General features: G+C 41.2%; 1 protein-coding gene across 2 annotated transcripts; it reads left to right on the top strand.

Moving 5' to 3' along the window:
- Positions 1-3,699: 3,699 nt before the first annotated feature.
- On the top strand, positions 3,700-21,216 carry tlcd4b (TLC domain containing 4b). Of its 2 annotated transcripts, none has more exons than XM_044049992.1 (8): positions 3,700-3,783; positions 3,998-4,127; positions 8,207-8,359; positions 12,319-12,408; positions 17,459-17,517; positions 18,398-18,492; positions 18,623-18,696; positions 19,555-21,216. In XM_044049992.1, the coding sequence occupies exons 3-8, from the start codon at positions 8,214-8,216 to the stop codon at positions 19,901-19,903; spliced, it is 813 nt and encodes a 270-aa protein (XP_043905927.1). In that variant the 5' UTR covers positions 3,700-3,783; positions 3,998-4,127; positions 8,207-8,213; the 3' UTR covers positions 19,904-21,216. The 2 variants fall into 2 exon arrangements, with proteins under 2 accessions (XP_043905927.1, XP_043905928.1); XM_044049993.1 differs by having other exon boundaries at positions 3,704-3,783; positions 4,001-4,127.
- Positions 21,217-22,037: the final 821 nt, after the last annotated feature.

Raw genomic sequence — 22,037 nt, 5'->3', positions numbered from 1 at the left:
ATAATGTGATAAGCGATGTGGCTTTGATCTTCAAAGCAGAAGCTTGCATTGATTTGGTGATGTATCGCTTACCTTTGAAACAACTGAAATGCTAAATTCAGTCATGGAAAAGAGACAAGAAAATACAAGAAAAAACATGACCGATTCCAACTGCCCTCAAAAAGAGAAGAAGAAGAAGAAGAAGAAGAAGGTAAGCTGATTTAAACTTTAATTAAAAAAAACTGCGGGAGAAAGGAAAGATGAAAGCGGACCAAAGAAGATAAAGGGTTTTAAGTGATTGAAAATAATCCTCTTAGTCTGCAAGCTGCATCTCCTCAGTCAGGTCATTATAGAGCCTATATGATATCACTGTATGTATATATATGTATATATATATATATATATATATATATACATATATATACATATATATGTATATACGTATATATGTATATATATATATATATACATATATATATATATGTGTATATATATATATATATATACATACATATATATACATATATATGGATGGATGCTCTTGGTCTTGACTAAGAAGCAGAAGAAGCAGCACAATGGAATGGAAGGAGAAGATGGCAGTGGAGGAAGGAGAATAAGTAATGGATGATTGAATCCAGAAGAAACCAGTAATGTAACATTACAGATTTCAAACGGATGGTAAATACCACTACCAACTGCCTTGCTTCACACCTTTTTACTAACAATGTACAACTATTGACATCAGATCTGCTGATGTCACTCCAGTCCATCAGGCAGCCCATCATGTTTCCATTGGAATCCCTTTGTACAACCTGACTTCTGATTTCTAAATATTCCTCTTTTTGTGTGATGTTGTTGCGGCAGTTGGCATCTATTATTGTTCCACCAGTGCCTCCTCCTCCTCCTCTTTCCTTTGCCCTTTCTCCTTCTTGCTAGTTGAGTAAACAGTGACAGTGATGAAGCCCTGAGACTTGCCTTTATGGGATGTGATGTGAGATGGAGGTGCCTTGCTTCTGGTTCATTGGTAAAAAAAAGATTGGAGCACTAAGTATGGAGCGCTCAACGTCACTGGGGCTGGGAACCGTGCAAACGGCCCGTGGCTCGTCAAGGTCACGCACATAAATCTATCGGTGTTTTACAACAGTCAGCATCTGGACTGTGTCACAGTCTGATTTCACTTTTGCTCTCTGGTCATGAAGGAACAATACTGGTCACGATTTCTCTGGTATGGCTTATCTCTGAGTTTCCATGACACGTTACTGTAGCTAGTGACCATTACATACAATAATATACCATGTCTTATGTCAGACAATATGCCATCCACTCCAAATGCCTCAGACACTGGGCTACTGGCCAGAATGTGAGGGTAGGAAATTCTTCACTGTGTGTGTGTGTGTGTGTGTGGGTGGTGAAACCAGATAAACAACCTTAACACGTGTCATCCATAAGAATGACTCAGAAACTGACAGAACAAGACAGTTCAGACAGTTTGATGAAACAAATGACAGGACACACCAGAAAAAAAACAAAGCGCGTGTGCAGCTGTAATGATCGTACATTACCTCCATCAGTATTCTCAGTTTATTTATTTTCCACACATGTAAAGGTGACATGTTTGATGTGCATTTACATGCTGTCCCTCAGGTGTGACCATGTCCTACATTATAAAGTGTATTGGTGGCTGCGTAATAGCCTGGAAAAATCAATAGATTCAATTCTCTCTATCTGCCTTTCAAGATAAGGAATAAAATGCCTTCCTTTTGAATTCACCGACTTGTTTCTATGTTTACCAGACGGCCAGTGGTTTATTCTACGTGAGCTATCAACATGCGAAATTGAATTCATTTTGTTAATTAGTCAGTGACATACACAGATCAGCCCATCGTCACAACTATTGACTCGGCTGTTGTGAATATCCATGTTCTATTGTGAAAGAATTCATTTACAAGCATCAATAATGGTTGTAAAACTCATCTTTACGACTTGAGTAAGTCAAACATTCACAGATAATAATCAGCCGTACGGTGGTGGCTAATCGTTATGTATTTGTATTGTAACGTGGTTACATAAGTGTGTGTTGAGTTCAGTAGTTAAATGATCTCAAGATCAGAAGTTTTTCTACCAAGTATCTGCTGAGAAAATATAAATAGAGATTTATTTATTCCCAATAAGATAATTTACTCTCTCATCCTCCTCTTCCTCACATACATGTCACACACTGGTATAGTGAAATTAGATTAAGATGGAGCGTGAGATAAGGTGACTTCAATTATTATTATTTTGTTAATTGTTTCATTTTCTTAAAATTCCTCTCAAATTCCACTCTTATCACATATCCTGGTATAAACTGTAGAACAGTATTTCTGTATTTCCTCTGAGAACAGAGGAAGCTTGCGTACAAGTGGTGGTACACATACTAGATTGATATATCAAGTCAACGAGCAACAATATATAATATGCAAAATGTGAAAACGTGTTTTTAAAAACACGTTTGGGTATTCAAATGTCAACATTTATGCTCATACATATAGAGTAGGGTGGTCCTTATTGGGGACCAAAAAAAATAAGTTTGAATTTTCATTGCTCTGACCCTCTAATTATGTTCTACTTCCTAAAGTAATGGCACGAGTACATTTTTGTGAAATTTAATTGATGTGTAGTGGTAGCTCAACCGTCACAAAAATTACTAATTGATAAATAATGCAAAACGTTCCTTTCAATTGAGTGTTTTTGTGTCCAATGTAAACATCCCGAACAGAATCACAATTCAGCAATTATTGTGTTAATTTAGGTGACATTTTCAGTATGCAGTATGTGTGTTTGCTGAGAAACTGAACGTAAATAAACATTTATTTATTTATTATCAGTTCTAATTAACATTCTCAGGAACTATCACGTTATTTCGTGGTAAGACGTTTCCACGTTATAACGAGAAACTATAACGTTATTACCTCGAAATAACGTGATAGTTTCTCGTTATAACGTGAAAGTGTTATCTTGAAATAACGCGATAGTTTCTCGTTATAACGTAATACTGAGCACCAGACTTTTTGTTTATATGTGTGGCAGCAATGCGCTTCTGTAGTTCTGCATCAATATTTGCATGATCACCTCTTAATGATCATGCAAATATTGAAAAGAAGATCAGTGTGTTAATAGATTTGTATATTGTTAGAAAAACAACGGAAACTACGGAAGCGTATTGCTGCCACACATACAAAAAAGTGGGGTGCTCATTATTACGTTATAACGAGAAACTATCTCGTTATAACGAGAAACTATCACGTTATAACGAGATCATGTTATTTCGAGATAAGATGTTTTCAGATTATAAGAGATCGTTATAACGAGAAACTATCACGTTATAACGAGAAACTATCACGTTATAACGAGAAACTATCACGTTATAACGAGAAACTATCACGTTATAACGAGAAACTATCACGTTATAACGTAATAATGAGCACCCTACTTTTTTTATATGTGTGGCAGCAATATGCTTCTGTAGAAACCAACTGGAACATTAATGCTGAGATCAGTCTGAGCTGTGATTTACTGGGAATTGTGCGCACGAGCAGTGTCGTGGCCCTTTAAGTGTCCGTCACCACGTATGAAGCTGCATGTTATCATTAATAATAAAGCACCGTGGCTTTTGTTCCTCGTGAGTGCATGTGTGCGGGGGGCGGGGGCGTGTGCACAGGGGGAGGAGTAACGAGATACGTGTCGACGTCACCACTCGGTCCTCACTGTCAACTCCAAAATAAAACGCGAAGGGAAGGAAGGGGAAACTTGTGTTACGTACTCGTAAGTAAATACATTAAATTAAATAAAAAACGCAGGAGACGTGGCAGCGGTGAGAAAGGCCACCGTGTTCCGCTGCACTGTGACGGTTGTTTCGGACGCGGCATTGTTCACACAGCAAACGTCTTTCCCTTTCTCTTCCCCCGGTGTCTCTGTCTCTCCCTCTCCCTCCCTCCCTCCCTCTCCCTCTCTCTCCCTCTCTCGCTCTCACTCACAGCAGAGGCGGTGGTGTAGTTTAGCCGACTCGCTGCTATAGCTAACGTCAAGTTGGAAGAAAAAAAAGTGGAGCAGACGGAGGCAGAACGAGGGGCTCGCCCGCCTACACAGACCTATGCGACGGACAGCAGGTAAACGAGCACTCGCCGCTCCTTCCTCGCAGCTCTCTGTCAGCTTGTTATGATGTAATTTCTTTTAAATACACAGCCGAGCCCCTGTGACTGTGGCACGAAAGAGTGACTGCACTCTGCTCCACATACTGTGCTTGCTCTTAGCACCTTGTCGGGGTTTTTCTGTCTGTGTGTGTGTGTGTGTGTGTGTGTGTTGTGAATGCTACGCTAGCTTGTGATAACGTGGCTCGTGTTCGTGGCATGTGCTTCAAACCTGGGAACAATTGTGTGCAGTGCTTTGTTATTGCTTATTAAGGAAAAGGCAGCCGCCTACTGTTACATATACACCCTTTATTTTGAACGGCACACGCCAGCTGCTGCCGCCGCCGTGCAGCCTGCACACACCGCTCCCAACCACAGAGCAGACTGTTTGTTTACGGTGGAGTCTCGACTCCTTTTTTATTTAAATTGAATTGCAGTCATTAATCAGTATTCACGTCATGATTCATGCTGCCTACAGCGGTTCGTTAGGACCGAGGGACTGTGCCTCCAGAGCTACTTCAGAGCCACTGGTGTGGTGTAGCAATGCGGTAGACAGGGGTCGGTTTGGATTTCCACAGGAACTGTGAGCGAAATTGAACCGCTATTATTTATGTTTGGTCGATATGTCACAGGGTCACGGTTTGCTGACAGCAGCAGCAGGAACAAGGTCAAACTGTGGCCGGATGAGCTGCTCTCCTGAGCGGACTGTCATCTGCAGTGAGGAGGATCTGCTCTGGAAGCTGCTGCCTCTCCCATGGCCTTTGTGTGTGTGTGTGAGAACCAGGCTGCAGACAGGTGAAGAATGCCGATGAATTATTCAGGCACATGCTGCATACGATCAACGTGGCCTGGGGAATGTGTGTAGCTGCTCCCTGTGACACAGTGAGAGGCTCTCATGGTGGTTTGTGTTCCTCCTAAGAGCATAAATGCAGCCTCAGCTTCCCTGTTGAACTTGCCAGTTTTCTTAAGAATGGGGCGCTGGAAAGGTCAACGGTGTAGAAGTTGCACTTCTAATACTGACTTGTGTCTTACATGCACAAACCAATCAGACACTACATTAAATGTTAATGTAGGAGGTCAGTGGGAGGGGGTTTCTGCTGACTTGCCAAGCCACCTAGCAAAATAAAGCTATAGAAAGAACATGGGGATCGAACATCCACCAAGGTCAGTCAGTTTCCCACAGAGTCATATTAGGATCCAGGTTTTGACTAAACTACACTGCTCTACAGACCTGTATGACGTATTGTATAATATTGTTCTTTTTCTTGGCAATGCTGTCATTTTTGACAGAGTTATCAAACAAATGTCAAACTCCCCTCCCTATCATTTAGTGTTAACAATGTAATGAAATAAGTCCTGAATTTGATCTGGTCATAACCTGCATCCTTAGAATATTTCATCAAAATCCATTCTTTACTTCTGCTGCTCACAAAAACATATCCTCCTTGAAATAAGTAACACAATTAGTTAAAATTACATTAATGATGGTTCAGAATGAACACCAAGAAAACAGGACACAAATATATACATAGGCCATTTTCCAGTCAGTCTATTTTAACTTAGTCAGGTATCCTGTCTGTTTGAATCCTTTTTGAACTCATTTTATATAAGTTTTTCTGGAGTTCACGTGTAGCCTAAACCGTGAAGTTTGTCTCTAGTGGCTCTGAGCTAAGCTGTAATCTTCAAAGAAGCATTTACAGTGACGGTGTTACTTGTGGTCGGATGTCCTGAGGTGCTCCGTTCTCTCCAACAGCTTGTTCTTGTCCTCGGATTCTTTGTGTTTTATGGTACAGTGAGCATGCATGACGCTGGACGTTTTAGATTAAAAATAGTACTTGATGTCAGCTACGTGCCTTCAGTGTCATGAGTTGCCCCAGAGGCTAAACTACTTGGGTTTCTCTGCAAACCCAATACCTTCTCAAAATATACGGTTCTATTATGATTGGTTGTTAACCTTGTGGCATGCCAGTAAGTAGTAAGCTTCACCATTTACAATCCTAATCATCAGCTCTGAGGATATAAGTGGTTTTAAATAGCTTGCATAACTGATGTGGTTTAATCAGAATTCCAGTGGGTCTGTCAGGTCAGAGTTCAGACCAGCGTAGCAAATACTGTGTTGCAATCGGTGATGTTACTCAAGGTAGAACAGATGACATGACATGGTGTTCTCTGAACTTTGAGATGTATAATTTGCTGTGATTCTAATTAGCGTGGACTGTTGAATGTTGAATGTTGCTATATGGACATTTGTTTTTAAACCTAAAAAGCAAAACTGGATGCTATTTTTTGTGGAATACCAATGATGTTAATATCATTATTATATATACATACAATAATATAATAAATATGTGTATGTATACAATAAATACCAAGTGATGTTTGGAACGCTAGTCTTCATTTCAAGTTCAGGGATACTAATCACTTGGAGTAGTGGATGTGTCCGGTTGTCTCTGTAGAGGGAAGTCAGTCAGAAGTTGGTGAGTCACTGATGTGTCAGGTCACTCACAAAAGAGCCTGATGTTGTTTTTCTTCCTGAGGGGTCATACACATGAAAACAAATTCAGGAGAATTGGGAGCACTATATAGCACGGTCTTTTTGGAAAACGGGACCCAGAGTGGGAACAACTCTGTGTGTTGGTGTATTCAACCAGTGCACTACTTTAGAAGAATAGAAGAATAATAACCAAAACATAGGCCCACCTCGTGTCGTCTACGTCGTTGTCTACTTCTTGTGTTGTGAGATTGTTTTGGTCTATTCACTTATTCAAATAAAACTTTATGTAAAAAAACACGTGCTCAACATCAACATACAGGCCGGACATATGGATAACAGTCGTTTAGAGTCGTTTTGGTGGATAAGGCCTGAGTGTTCACAGTTTGAATGATAAAATCAGGCTAGAGTGAATGGAAAAATGACTTAAAATGACTCATTTGTTCAACATGCCTTGCATTGGAAAAAAGACCTGAAACAGAGTAAACGGTTACTGTGAAGGTTTGTGGATGCTCCGAAATTTGTTTTGGTCCATAATGTTATTTACAACTTATAGTGGTACCACACATATCTGCAGAATAAATTAAAGCAACAAGGAAATACAATCATTTACTTAATATCTGCATGATTTAAACACTACATTAAAAAAAAAAACCAATAATAATAACAATAAAGTTCCCTGTTGAAATAAAACACTCATTTCACAGCCTTCCGCACCTCCAGTCCCACAAGCTGAGCCAGTTGCTTCATCATAACAATCCTCTTTTCTTCCCCAGTTTAGCCTCTTATTTCTCAGGGATATTTGGTTTGTTCCAAGTAACTCACTTTAATCTTCTTGTAAAATGTACACAATAATGGAAACCTTTTTGGGCTGCAACTAATGATTATTTTCGCAATCGAGTAATCTGTTGATTGTTTTCTGGATTAGTCATTCCTACTTCAGAAAATGCTGAAAAAATGTTTATCATTGTTTTCATTACCCTTAAACGTCTTATTTTGTTCACAAACCAAAATGATTACATGTTAATAATTTCTTTATTTTGTTATGTGGGAGCAAAGGAACCAGAAAATATTCACTGACAGTTGACGATTAATTTAGTAATCAATGAATACTGGATGAATCGATTAATCGTCTCAGCACAACCACCTTTAATTTCAAATCTTAATGCTCCACCCACTAAGTTTCTTTTCCATTTCTGCCCTTCTTTGTTTTTCTCACCTCTGTTGCCCTTAGCTCTAATGCCTCTCCTGTGCCTTCACATCTCCTCTTAACCCTCTGTGGACCCCTGCTTGTCTAAAGCTCTCATGTTACTCGTATTAGACAACCCCGCGTTTTCACCGTATTTTTTTTCTTCCCCGTCTGTCTCTTCTCCTTTTGTCTGTGGACTGGACGAACCACACAGTGTGTCCCTTCACCCTCTCTCCACCACCGCCGCTCCAGTTCCTCCTCTGCTTCCTCCCAGGATGACTGACGGTCATCAATAGAACCTGTCCATGTGTATCACCCTTCTTGTATCTTGCCACCTGCCTCACCCCGACCCTCCCATGTCCTCCCCTGTTTGTTTAGGTGAGTGATGGAGACAAGAGAGTTGACCGTGGTAGCTGGCAGCTTCGTGACCTTCCAGCTACTCTTCTCAGTGGCCAGCCCGTGGCTCTCCTCCGCCATCGCACCAGGTTATCGACGGCTGCCTACCACCAAACTGACTGAATGGAATTCCAGGTAACTTAATTAGGCCAACACCACCATGTGGGTCTGGATTCGGACTCAGATGCTGTCCTTTCTGGACCTCGCTATTTCCATAAATCGTTGAGTTTTTATTTTATTTTATTATTTATTTAAGGAAAGGGACAATGCATATTAATCAACATTACAATGTAAATATGCCAGGTTATAGCCTGAGGCTAGTTTCCTCCTGTTGATGTTATAAGGGATAAAAATGAACAAAAACTGGGAACTTGAGTGCTCACAGAAATACAAGTTGTATAAAGAGGGAAATATAGCCATATACAGTATACACAGCTGTTAAGAAGTGCCAGTGATAGTAAAGTGCTAGTACATGTTATAGAAAATACAAAGTGCATTGTTGCATAATTGCGTGATTGCACACAACCCCTTGCACATAAACCTATTGCACATTTTCATGCTTTGAGTGTTTGTATTTTAACAGGTAGCACCCATGGTCCACATAATGCAGCCCAATTACATGCACTGTAAATAATTGTGACACCACTTATCATATCAGTATCGTATTTGGGTAAATTGTTTGACTTGTCATTGAGAGACAAACGCTCCAGACAGAGACAAGCGGAGAAGGAATAAACTGATTATCAGAGAAAAGTAAGAAACTTGACTTCACATGGCGTAAGCACAAAAGAAAAACACAGACGTTTAACCAAAACAAGAGCTATCATTTTATTTTATTCATTAAAATTAAAGCAGTTTTGTTGAAGATTCAGTTCATGTGTGTGCAAAATGCCCGTTTTATTTATTTAGACACCAGAAAAAAGTATTTTTTGTCAAAGTGTTCATTTATAATCACTTCAATTCAATGTGAAAATTTGAAATAATATCACATCATATCTTTTTTTGATATGAAGTCATTGGTTTACTACACACAGACACTGATACAAATACCAAAACACTTGTTAGACGTTATAATGTTGTGTGCCTTTGCTTGTAGAACATGTTCTCTATCTGGACCTCTTGGAATATTTATTTAAAACCTCAGGTCTGTACAAAAGTTTATCATGTACTGTATTTATGCTCTTACATCTTCCTAAAGATAGGGTCTCTCTTTATCAAATGAACCTTAGTCGGCCAACACAACCAGAAAAACCAGCCCCAAAATGTTATTTGTCTTCTTTGCTGTGTGTCAGATGAGGAAAGCTGGAAAACGGTGGGTCACGGCTGGCCTGTTTCTGTGTGAAGAAAACAAAATTCACCAAGCAATACTTTTCTCCGGCGTCATATTTACTGTACACACATCAGCACAATCTTGAATCTTCTCAAGTACTTGTGGACTAGAACTATTTAGTCAAATATAACACTTTATAAGCTATTCATTCTGCAGCCTGATCCTCACACTTCATTACTAAAACACCTTTTTGTTTAACACCTAAATACAAAATGTTCACAACTTTGACGTTAAATTAGAATCTGAAGTGAAACTACACACAAATCTAAGACCCTGTTCTTACCTGGTATCAAGATCCATCCTCAGTGATCCAGTCACAGAGGGACAGCTCTAAGTACATGTCTCTAACGTGTCCTCAGAAAGGGTTAGAGACACATGTGGCCTCATTTCCCAGCATGCATGAACACAATCTGTCCTCAGCTGATGTCCTCTGACCTGCTGCAGTTTTACCAGTGAACTGAAAGTTTATGTACACTAATGAGAACCCATACGTCAGTGTCATCAACACCGTTCAACATGTTATATTTATCCATCCGTTCATTTTCTACCGCTTTATCCTTCACAGCAGGGTTGTGGGCGATAGGCGGGGTCACAGTTCGCCAGTACATCACAGGGCCACATATAGAGACAAACAACCATTCACTCTCACATTCACACCTGCGGTCAATTTACCAAATCCTCATCGTGCATGTTTTTGGACTGTGGGGGGAAGCTGGAGAACCTGGAGAAAACCCACGCACACCCGGGGAGAACATGCAAACTCCATGCAGAAAGACAGAACCTGGGTCTTCTTGCTGCAAAGGCAAGAGTGCTAACCACTACACCAACAGTGTGGCCCCCTGTTTTATTCATTTTTAATCTTATTTCATGCCAAGCAGAGTAGATCCCTGGTCCACTCAGCTTCTCATGACTTTATTTTCCCCCCTTTCTCTAAGCAGTCACTCACGCTGATACACAGACACATACACACACACACTGACTATGGACCCATCTGTACACCGCAACTTCATTTTGTTCCCATTTACAGACATAATGTCATTGTGTGTTTGAATACTGTGCGGGTGAAGCCAAATCCGATCACGCGTGTTCACAGGAGACGCATCCAGGACTCTCTTTAATGCAAGATGAACAGTCCTAATTAAGGAAGTCCTCTTGTAAACTGGTCATTCAGGACCGACTAACAAGTACAGTTGTAACGTGGCTTTTAATTTTAAAACAGAAACCTGAGGGTTGATGTTCTGAAGGGTAATCCTTTACAGTTGCCCAACATCTTCTTCTTCTGACTGTTGTTCGCTGTATGTTTTTGGTCTGTCTCTGTTTTTTTCCTCTGGCCCATTTTCTGCCTGCGAATTCTCACAGATAAATCTTGGTTCATGCAGCCATAGTTTACATTAGCCTATCTGCCTGTAACTGAAGCACAGGGAGTATTGACCAAGGAATTCAAAACAAGCCGAAGGCCGGGCACTGATGCTTCGCCTTAAAGCAACCTACTGTTGTATAAAAGCCTGCTCTCAGTGTGTCGCTGTGTTATTTATGTAACCACAACTTAAGTGCAAGTAGAAGAAGGAGAAAGCTTTTCCAAAGAAAAAGCATGTATGAATCATAAGACTTTTAAATCTGTTATTATGATCATGATTCCTTTTATTTTTGCAAGCCCTAATTAAGAAGCAGAGAGCAAATCTAAAATCCACCTCCAAAGACAGCTATATGGACGCTCACCAAGTTCACTTTGAGCCTGTTCCATTCTCAGACACTTGACTCCGAGTCAGCAGTGATAGTGGACTCATCCACTCGTACAGTGGCCCATCTGTAGTGCCAGTCTTGGCCGTGGCTCTTGCCAGCAGCTGCTGCTTTTGGACAGGGGTAACTGTGTCCCAGAGGCTTTGCTGTGACAGTGGAGGATGTGTGTTCTTGCTCGAGGAGAGATAAGAGCCTCTGGACCTCTGGAGTATCTCTCTTAAGGTCCTAGATAACCAGCTCTAAGCCCCAGAGTGACGCTGTAGCAAAACTAATGAATAAAATAGTAATATATGTCATTTCATGCTGTATGCAAACATGAAGACTTTGGGTGGGCATCACAGGCCAACGGATGGCCTACAGTACAGCGATTTTGCGTCAATCGATATATTGCAAGACAATTATTAAATGATGCATCACTATATCTGTCTAAGTGAGGAATATAGCATACCCCGGAAATACTTTGTTCAGAGTTTGGGAGAAATTACATTCTTATCACATCAGTTAAGAACATTCCCGTCATGTTCCCATCCTTCCCGTGTGGAGTCCTCATAGCCGTCTCTTTTGAGTGCTGGATTATTTAAAAATGAATAATTAAACAATAACAACTCAGTTATTATCAATAATTAAAACGTGTGAAAACTGTCTGCCTTGACGTGTTTTAATGCCATCTAGAGCTGCAACTAAGGATTATCTTCGTAAATGATTAATCTCGTCGATTATTTTCTCAATTCATCGTGTAATCGTTTGGTCCATAAAATGTCAGAAGACGTCAACAAATGTTGATTTGTGTTTGTCAACCCTGGAAATAATGATGTTCTCGATGTCTTGCTTTGCCCACAAACCGAAATGATTCAGTTTTAATGATTTCTTTGTTACACGGAGCAAAGAAATGAAGAAAATACTCACATTTAAGAAGCTAGAACAATCAGTCTTGTTTTAATCATGAAAAAAAAGCTTCAAACCGATTGAACTGAGTAATTGTTTCAGCTCTAATGCCGTCTTGTGTGTTTGTGTCTATCCGCAGGTTGGTGTCGACTGTGCACGCTCTGATTGTGGGCTTGTTCTGTCTGTACATCCTGTGGTTCGATGACGCCGTCAACGCAAACCCCGTCTGGTGAGCAGAACACTTAACAAAAGCGACTTCGTGAATGAAATGCCCAACAATGCTGACGTACATATGAGAACTCGTGAGCTACAAATTGAATTAATACCACCCCATAAAGCCTTGTATTCAAAAATGATGATGCAGAAATGAGGCCGCGTACCCAGTAGGAAAGAGAAAATTGCTGACACACTCAGTCTTGCAATGTTTAGCAGGGGAAAAATAAAACTGTGAATGATCACGATCCTTATAGAAAACCTGCCTTTTCAGTGCAGCATCCATGACTAACTCACAAGGGAGGGAGGTAACAGATGAAGGGATGAGAATGGGAGGTGGGGAGTTATGTGGGATCATCAGGGATGGTAGTTTAATACCTTTTGGAGGGATGACAATGGCATTGCTGAGGATGGATCTAGCTTGTCAATGGAGCGTCTAGAGAGTTGTAAATTTGTTGGATTTAGCCTTTGATTATTGTCTTTTCTGTCTTCTCTCTGCCTCTGTCTTCACTTCAGCTGACTCTTATTTTCATCAATGAATGCCCAAAATTAGAAATCGTAATATCTCTCCCTTTGTTATTTTCTCTGTCCTTTTTAAAACATGTCTCTCGAACTGTCCGACCAACCTTCTTTCACACACTTATTTCCTTATAGTCTTTTTTTTTTAAAATATCTTCCTTGTTGCTCTCCTTTCCTCTTCCCTTTGTTTCGCTTCCTCTCTGGCTCTCTAGCAGACAGAATCTCACCAACAAGGGTCCTTTTCATAGCAAACAACAGCAGCCTAGTATTCTGGCCCCTCCCTCTCCCTCTCTCTCTCTTTCTTAATGTGGACCCCCCCACACACACACCCTCTCTTAGCACCTCTAGCTGTCTGTTGAAGCAGCAACCCACATCTCAGGCTGTCGATTCAATGCAGCACACCTCCCTCGCTCGTATTGTCTTTGTGTCAGCCTCGGACTGCATTGCTGATGGAGCAAAAAAAGGGAGAAAAAGAGAGTTTGGGAGGAGTGGTCAAGAGGGACTCCCTCCCTCCTCACTCTGCTCATCTTTATCCGCCTCTCTTACACTATTTGTCTTTAGAAATGAGAATATTTTATACTTTTTCGGTCTCACCATGAAACGCTTTTTATCTAAGTGTTGTCTGTGTCATAGTTTTATTTCTTCATGTTTCTTTTATCTTTCTCTTTATATTTATTCCCCATCACCCGCCGGCACCTAGCTGATCCCCAGCAGTATCCTCACCTCTCAAAAGCTCACTCTGTTGCAACAGCGGAGTGGTGCAAGCACCAATTCTCCAGTCAATCTGACTGTATTACAGCATCACTAAGACCTGTCACACAGCAGCATTGTTCTCCCCGCTGTTCTCAGTATGGCTGGAGTGGGCAGAGACGGACTGTTAGAAACCTGCATTGTTTTCAGCAGCTGCTCAGACTCTTTCTTTCACTGTGTCACTGCAGCTGGCAGTGCACGCTTTGCTGTATCATAATCTATTAAGCTAACAAGCAGCGTGTCCCACTGCCACGTCTCTGCTGCACTTTGTGACGCTTATCTGGACGACGTGATCTTCAAACATGCCGAGGACCACGGCAGGCCATGTCTCAGAGTTGTGTTGTTTAACCTAAACCTCTCTTAAACTTTCTGGGTTTCTTTGACCGATTCCAATTGTCAGACTGCAAAATAAATGTGTAAACTTGGGCTAAACAGTTACTCATTTTCAAGTCCAAATCACAATTTAAAACAAAAGTTATTCTTTTGTTGATTTTTCTACGTTCTGCACAGATTGCAAATGCAGATTTTGTCCCTTTTCACACAAAATAGTGGCAGATGAAAAATTACAACCGTGCAGTAAAGAATTATGGACCAAAGATGCCGAGGGGTTCTCTCCTGTTTTCTGTTCAGAAAATATAGCTTGAATCAGGAGCCATAGTTGGAATAACTGCCCCTCTAACACTGTAATGGTATAAAAAAAAAAACATCAGTGCATTTGACCGTTAACTCACGAGTAACTGCACATGCTGCCTTTGGTTTGCCAGCTAGCTGAGATGTCTTTGTCCTCAAAATGTGTGTAACGCACAGAAAAGCTCTGCCACTTTATTTAAAATTCCTAAAGATGATGAAAGGAAGTAGAGCAGTGAGGCTGCAGGTGCCACTGATGGAGAAAGAGTGAGACAGTGTTTGTGTGCAGAAAGTAGTTCAACTGTGACCAAAACTGTGAACATGTTGCTTCTCTACAGGTGGTTTAATACTGGAGTATTTATGTTAAAATCATGTATGTGTGTCTATATTTGTCACCTCTTAAGGACCTTTTCTGGCATAAACAAACAAACTCCATGAGGACCATTACTCCTCCTAAAACCTAAACCTAAAACTTTGTCACGTGGGGTGACGGAGTCAAAAGTTCTTTTTTCCTTCGCTTTACATGCAGTTTAAATTCTCATCCTTGCATTAGTAGTTAGTATTTTTATAGTGTCTTTTGATAATAAGCCATCAAGTTTTCAATTTAATTCATAGTGAATAAGTTTTACAAAAAACGATATCCCAAATCATATTGTTTTTGCAACAATTAACCCTAACCTAAATATTGGAGTAGGAGAACTGTAAACTCTATGAACGCATTGATAATCGAGATAAAGTCCATGTATTATTTGTTGCCGTGAAGACCAGCAGATGTCTGTACAACCTGCACAACAGGTCTGGACCACATTCTCTTTGCACAAAAAACTGCAAGATCATTAGTAAATGCCCCTCAGGGGTTTCTTACGTGAGGCCAAACCACACTGACTCTGTTCAGACCTGATGTTAACATCAAATTACTGCTGATCCCATCACACAGTAATGCTTTGTAAGTCTTCAGATGTTCACACCACATGATCCGATCACTCAAACCACCTCTGAGTGTGGTTTGATCAGATCTGAAGATGCATTCAGGACCCAATTCCTCACTTTCAGATCACTCAAGATGGATGTTAATATCAGATCTGAATGGTGTCGCTGATTAAAGACTATGGCCACATGCGTTCCCAGACCACCGTGAATGTGTAATCAAATCTTATATCTACGGGTCATTTTGTGTTCACACCTGCACTAATAACCATCAACGCTTGATTAGATCACCGGTGAGAGTTGCCAGGTCTGAACAGGCCAGCTGATGACCTTATCAAGGGTCCTCTGTGACTTGAAGACACTGTGAATATCACAGTATCATTTACCCTGAATGTTATCCCACCATATACAGTACTGTATGTACTGGCTGCATTTATTTTTAAATACAATGGTAAAATGATACAACTCTTCAACTTACACGGGGATCAGACATTAGAGACAATGCATAATCCGAGAGAAACAAACCGAATGTTTCATTAGTGTGGAACAAGGTGACAAGTTTCTAAATTTCTTGTTCACGATGCTTTTATGTGCCACATGTTGCACACGCATGCGGTAGGCATGTTTTCGTGTGACTCATAGAGTCAAGTCCAGAGGAATGTGAATGGCTATATTTGTCCCGTCGGCTCCGAGGTTCAGCACATTAAATTTGAAGTTAAGTTCCAGTCTCAGGTATAATGTAAGAGGATTTAAATCAGTATAGACAGAATTGTGTAGGATCTGTTATATTTAAAACTAATTAGAGTCAAACAGTAAGCCAATGATTGTGTGACGTAGACCTGGAAGACGTAGACGTACATCCTCCATCCATTAAGCACAATATTATTTATTTATTTATTTATTTAAGTGAAAGACCTGGCCAAGACGGCAGCATCAGCACACTTACAAGTTGCCTCTTAAAAGCAGACGATACAGTAAACAACCGACACAACACAAACAACAACAGCTACAACCGTGAAGAGAACACACTTTTCTCTGTCCCTTAAAATTGATTTAAATATGCTCAGCGTGACCAGTTCAGACATTTTAAGTCCTTTTTGAAAGTTCAGTTCCAGGATGACAAGGCGACGTATTTAAAAGCAAACATAAAGGGGAACGTGAGCTGGGATTAGAACGTCGTGAGAGCCACAGGTTAGTTTTACCCCAATGATGATGTGCTGTTGCAATAGTAATCATACTTTAAGCCTGTATATCTTCTCTATTTGTATATACCGTGAATATGTTGACATTTCATTTCTGTTTTATTGTCATTATTTGCTTTTACATATCTTATTTGTGGAACCTTTTTATTCTGGAAATGGCATTTTGTCCCCCTATGTGGAAATGACAATACAGAGTAATTGTTTGGTCCATAATATTATTCACTTTTAATGATTAAGGGTTATCTGGAGCAAAGAAACGAAGAAAATCTTGTTTTAATCATGAAAAAAGTTCAAACCGATTATCAAACGAGTTGACGTCACATTTAGTAATCGATTAATGAGTAATAGTTTCAGCTCTAGTATGATCTTTGACAAACTTAGTGTAGCCAATGTTACATGAAATTTGCAAGGATAAAATGGGACAGGGAGAGTTCAGGGTCACAGTGTGTGTGTGTGTGTGAAAGGTGAGCTGTAGTACAGTGTGTGTGCTGTTGTGCTATACTGTTACACAAACTGTCAGCTAGCCATTTGCTATACGATACATGTGACTGATAGGAGGATCAGATGTCGATTGAAGCAGGCGCCTTTCGTTGTCTTGAGCAGATGTTTTTGGCGAGGACACCAAACGGTCAGTTGCATACAGGTGCACTGAACTAACTACTGTTTACTCAGGACAACAAAGAGTCAATACCGTGCGTGTTCGGTGTTCCACTTACAAGCTCAACATCCTTTCCAGTCTTGTCAGCACGCTGTTCTGTTTTAATCGCGGGGCCTAAAACATCATTAGATCATTAGACCATCAACCTCGAGTGACCTCACTCCATGATTCATGATGGCTTTATTCCATAGTTTGCCAAACTGTATCACGTTCCCTTTACTGGAGAGGATTATTGATCCGAAGAACACACCTCACTTGAGTGTGTTCAGAGTTTAGTAGAATTGTGTCTGGCTCGTGGCTTGTTTACCTTCAGGGTGGTGGTGGTGGTGGTGTTGCAACAGTGTGGAAAGTACTTTTACACTCTGTTCTTTCCTTTTCCACAGGGGCGACCCCAGTCTTGTCAAACTAAACGTAGCCATAACCTGTGGTTACCTCCTTTATGGTGAGCTGATTTGTTTTCTTTCTTCTTTAATTCTGTCCATCATTGTCTCCTCTTGCACACAGTCCTTGGAGGCATCGGAGGTCATTTTTGGTGAAAGAGACTTAGAAGCTATAAAATGTGTCTGAAGATAATGTTTTGACATAAAATAAACAAGTCTTTTTACCTTTTTATACTTGTTGTAGATCAGGGGTGTCAAACGTACGGCCCACGGGCCAGAACAGGGTCCAATCCGGCCTACAGAATGAATGTGTTCAAATCTGACTGTGAAGTACTATATTTTTCACTTCCAGATACCTGTGACTAAATGTTTGTGCCTTTATAGATCGATAGAGACATGTGAAATAGGGCTGCAACTAACAATTATTTTCATAATTGATTGATCTGTCGACTATTTTCTCGATTCATCGAGTAGTCCGTAGTTTGGTCCATAAAATGTCAGAAAATGTAGATTTGTGTGTCTCAGACCTGGGAAGGACCATGTTCTCAAATGTCTCGTCTTGTTGTCTTGTCCAAAAAACAAAATATTATTAAGTTTTTATTGATTTGTTTGTTATATGGAGCAAAGAAAACAAGAGAATTTTACACATTTTAGAAAATTAAAAATCAGAAAGCCTCTACTACTTTAGTAATCGATTATTAACCGAGCCCTAGTGTAAACGGTAAATTTAGGCATAATATTGCACTTATTTGTTTTTAAAAAGATACTTGTGAAATTCAATCAGTTGCATGAAATTGTGCTGTAGGTTTGCCCCCGAACTAAAATGACAATGAGTTTTTAAGTCTTGAATATCTTTTGTCCTTTTGCACGTATTGATCTGAAAACACACACACAAACGGACGTATCACTGTTATGTCTTATAAGTGTCTTTCTGTTCTCCAGACCTTGTGCTGCTAGCTTGTAACTGGAGCACTATGGGAGACAGCTTCTTCGTCTGTCACCACTTGGCGGCGCTGTATGCATATGGATATGTTTTGGTGAGTCACTCCTCTGGACCCAGAGTGCAGACACTGAAATAGACACATGACCCTTCAGATAATTCAGACATTGGCTTGTGTGTGTGTGTGTGTGTGTGTATTTATAAAAGCCTTTTTCTGTTCATCGCAGACTCGTGGCGTGCTTCCCTACTTTGCCAACTTCCGTCTCATTTCAGAGCTGTCCACGCCATTTGTGAACCAAAGGTAAATCAATGAACAACCATGTCCCAGGCTTCATCTCCTTTTGGCTCCCATATGTTTATTTATTTATTCATTCATTCATCATTTATTTATTTATGTATGTATTATTTACTTTTATATTTTTATAATTATTTATTTATTTATGTATTTATTTATAGGCTTAGTTAAAGGAGGCTTCTTTTGTATCTGTCGTCCTTGAAAACAAATGATAAAAGTTAAAATTACAAAACTTTACACTGAACAGTAACAAAACAGTAATAATACTGTACAATATAATTAATGAAAAATACAGCAAAATGTATCATTTAAAACATACAACATACTCACAATAAAAAAAAAACCCCAAAAGTCCTGTTTCCATCACGCGGCACAGTATGGTTCAGCTCAGTACGTCATGCAATTATCTGCGTTTCCACTGTCAAACATTGAAAAGTGTAACTCAAACAGTTGTTGACGTCCAGCACGTACAGGGTGGAGATAAAAAAAAAACTAAACAAACCTGCAGTCTGTTGATTTGTCATTAGAGAATCATCACCTGTGCCAGTAAGGGAACAAAATTGGAGTGGTTTTTTTGTGCTTCCTGTAGCCAACTCCCAAATAAAGCAAGAGGAAGAAACATAGAATGTTGAATGTCCTTTATTGTTACTCTTGGTGTAATGGCAAAGCTGTGTAATTCTGGATCACACACACCTCACACGGCGAAAACTCATGCCAGACTAGGGTGCACCGTTCCAAATGTTACCGCAGTGAGCTGAACTGCATCGTACCGCTTGGTGGAAACGAGGCTTAAAGTGCAATAAGACATGCGTGCAGGACCGGCATTCAACCCTGACATTTCTCTATCACCTCTTTTCCCTCCAGGTGGTTCTTTCAGGCATTAAATTTCCCCCGCTCGCACCGCTTGGTGGTGTTAAACGGTGTCGCCATGTCGGTGGTCTTCTTCCTGGTACGCATTGCCGTGATGCCGTCTTACTGGGTCAGTGTGTTCGCCACCTTTGGCACCGAAGCATTTGAGCGGTTGGGTTTGGGCGCCCAGGTTGCCTGGATCACCTCCTGCATCGCTCTGGATATCTTGAACACTATCTGGATGTACAAGATCACCCTCGGCTGCTACAAAGTGCTGACCGGCGCGGGAGGGAGGAAGGACAAGGGAGGAGCGCAGGCGTTGTCGACTTCAGACGGAAAGTACATCAACAACCACACGGACTAAAGAGATGAGATGTACAAGACGTGTAGACGGAGACAAAAGCAGGGAGGGAGGCTGGACACACAGGAACCTTTGAGCCTCTCTATTTTGCTATAGCCTCAGCATCCTCTCTACCCTTGCTTCAATCCTCCAGTTTTAGCCCCAGTCTCATTGAAGTCGGCAACTGGGCCAGGCTAAGACTGCTCAGGTTCTGACTCCAACGCAGGACAAGGAGACTGCTCTTTGACTCACTTAAGCACCAGCCTTTGCAGCCTCAGTGTTTTCCTCCACTGACAGATCAGTATCCTGCTGGGTGATAGCTTTTGGCCGCAGACGACAAGGTAGAGCTCACAAGCACACTTTTAACTCCCGTCTGTCATTCGTCCGTTTCGTCTTCAACCACCAACCACCACCACCATTCCTCTCCCATCTCCCCCTCAGTCTCCTGTCACACTCAACTTCAGCCAAAGCCCAAATCCTCTGAAGTGCCTGTGAACGACAGGGAAGCAATAATATCAGAGTAAAGTAAAGGTCGCAAAATTTCGACGTAGTTTAGCCCCTTTCAGACGACGACGGCCCTCTCTCTCGCCTGCTGCTGCTGCTGCTCCCGCACGACTGGAGGCCTCTTCTGTTTTTCGATACCGCGTCCGCGCTCAAAGGAGACGTGGTGTGCAGGGAGAAGAACTCGGACATCAGACCAATCAAGTGTTTGTGAATCTATAGGGCTTTTGTCTTGAACTCATCAGACCTCACAAAAAGAGACAGAAAAAACACCATAATGCCTCTTCAACAGTATCACCTGCTGTGGCCTCCTTGTAACAAGTGGCGCCTGCCTATATCACCAGCCATGCCCCTCCCAACGTCCTTTATAATTTGGATTATATATATATCAGAACAAACTGAGAATAAAATGCATGCGAGAGAGGAGAGAGAGGGAGAGACTCACAGGAGAAGTGATACCTTGTCAGTATTCATCATGTTTGGCATCACTTTGCTGTACCTGGTTCTCTTAATTCTCTTTAGTGGTCACAGTCACACATGTCTGACTCTGATGTTATCATCCATCCATTGCAACCCTCTGCCTCACTGGATAGATGTCTTCTATCCAGCTCCAATATTTGATTTTGTTCTACCTCTCCCCTGCCTTACAGACACTTTGTCAGTCCTTTCTTCATGGTTTTATTTGATTTTTTTTTGTTTTCTTTGTACTCTACTGTACTTTAGCCTTTAAAATGTAATATCACTGGTGCAGAGGGGGCTTCTCCTTCTCTGCTAACACGTCTGTAGAGCTGATCCCAGACTGCGCAGGGGAAGAGTGGCATCACTTTTCTGACTTAAAAAAACAGATCCCCCTGACACATTAGGCAAAAACACTCATGTTCCTCTTATTGTGTGCTTGCTGCTGACAGTTTAACATTTGAATCATGTAGGATGGCTGCTCCTCACACACACACACACACCGATTCAGTTACACATGCCATTATATATACTTTCATCTCATGAATAGGCCATTCTTCTTCTTCTTCTTCGTCTTCTTTTGGGTGTAACCCACAAGTATTAACACAATCCATTGTGTTGCGTTGCGTTTCCGTGTGTGTGCATGCTTCTACACGCGGGCACGCGTGCGTCTCCTCGGGAGGATGTTTTGTTCTCCTCCTCGCTAACGCAGAGGAATCTGTCGTTGGCTCAGCGAGGTGTGAAATTGCACTGTCATCCGCTTCACCTGTCAAAGAGGTGGGCAACAAAGTGTCTCACATCCTTGGAAACATTCTTCCTCTCTGTTATTCTGTCATCCTCTACAATCCTCTTCTGGAGATCTGTATCTGGGTTTCGACAGGCAGGCCTCGCAGTATCACCCGGGCTCTCTGTTTAACACTCAGTCAGTAGTGTGTTTAAAAAGGGGATGTGGAACTCTTAAAATTAATTAGCGCATTACCAAATGCTTGAGTTAGAAGAGGCCTCGCTGGACCCCAGTTGCTCACCCCACTCCACTACCCCACTCTCATCGCCTTGCTCCACCAAATCCACATCTCGCTGAGTCTCAGGGGGCCGGTTTATCACCCCAGGACCAATTAGTGTAGGAAGTGAGGTCGCTGACCTTCTGTCAGGCCTCATCAGCTCCCGTGTCACCTGACAGGGCACATGCCACCACAATGAG

The sequence above is a fragment of the Solea senegalensis genome, linkage group LG19 (genome assembly GCF_019176455.1).
Source record: "Solea senegalensis isolate Sse05_10M linkage group LG19, IFAPA_SoseM_1, whole genome shotgun sequence".
Classification (NCBI taxonomy): Eukaryota; Metazoa; Chordata; class Actinopteri; order Pleuronectiformes; family Soleidae; genus Solea; species Solea senegalensis.
This window is presented reverse-complemented; position numbering and strand designations above follow the sequence as displayed.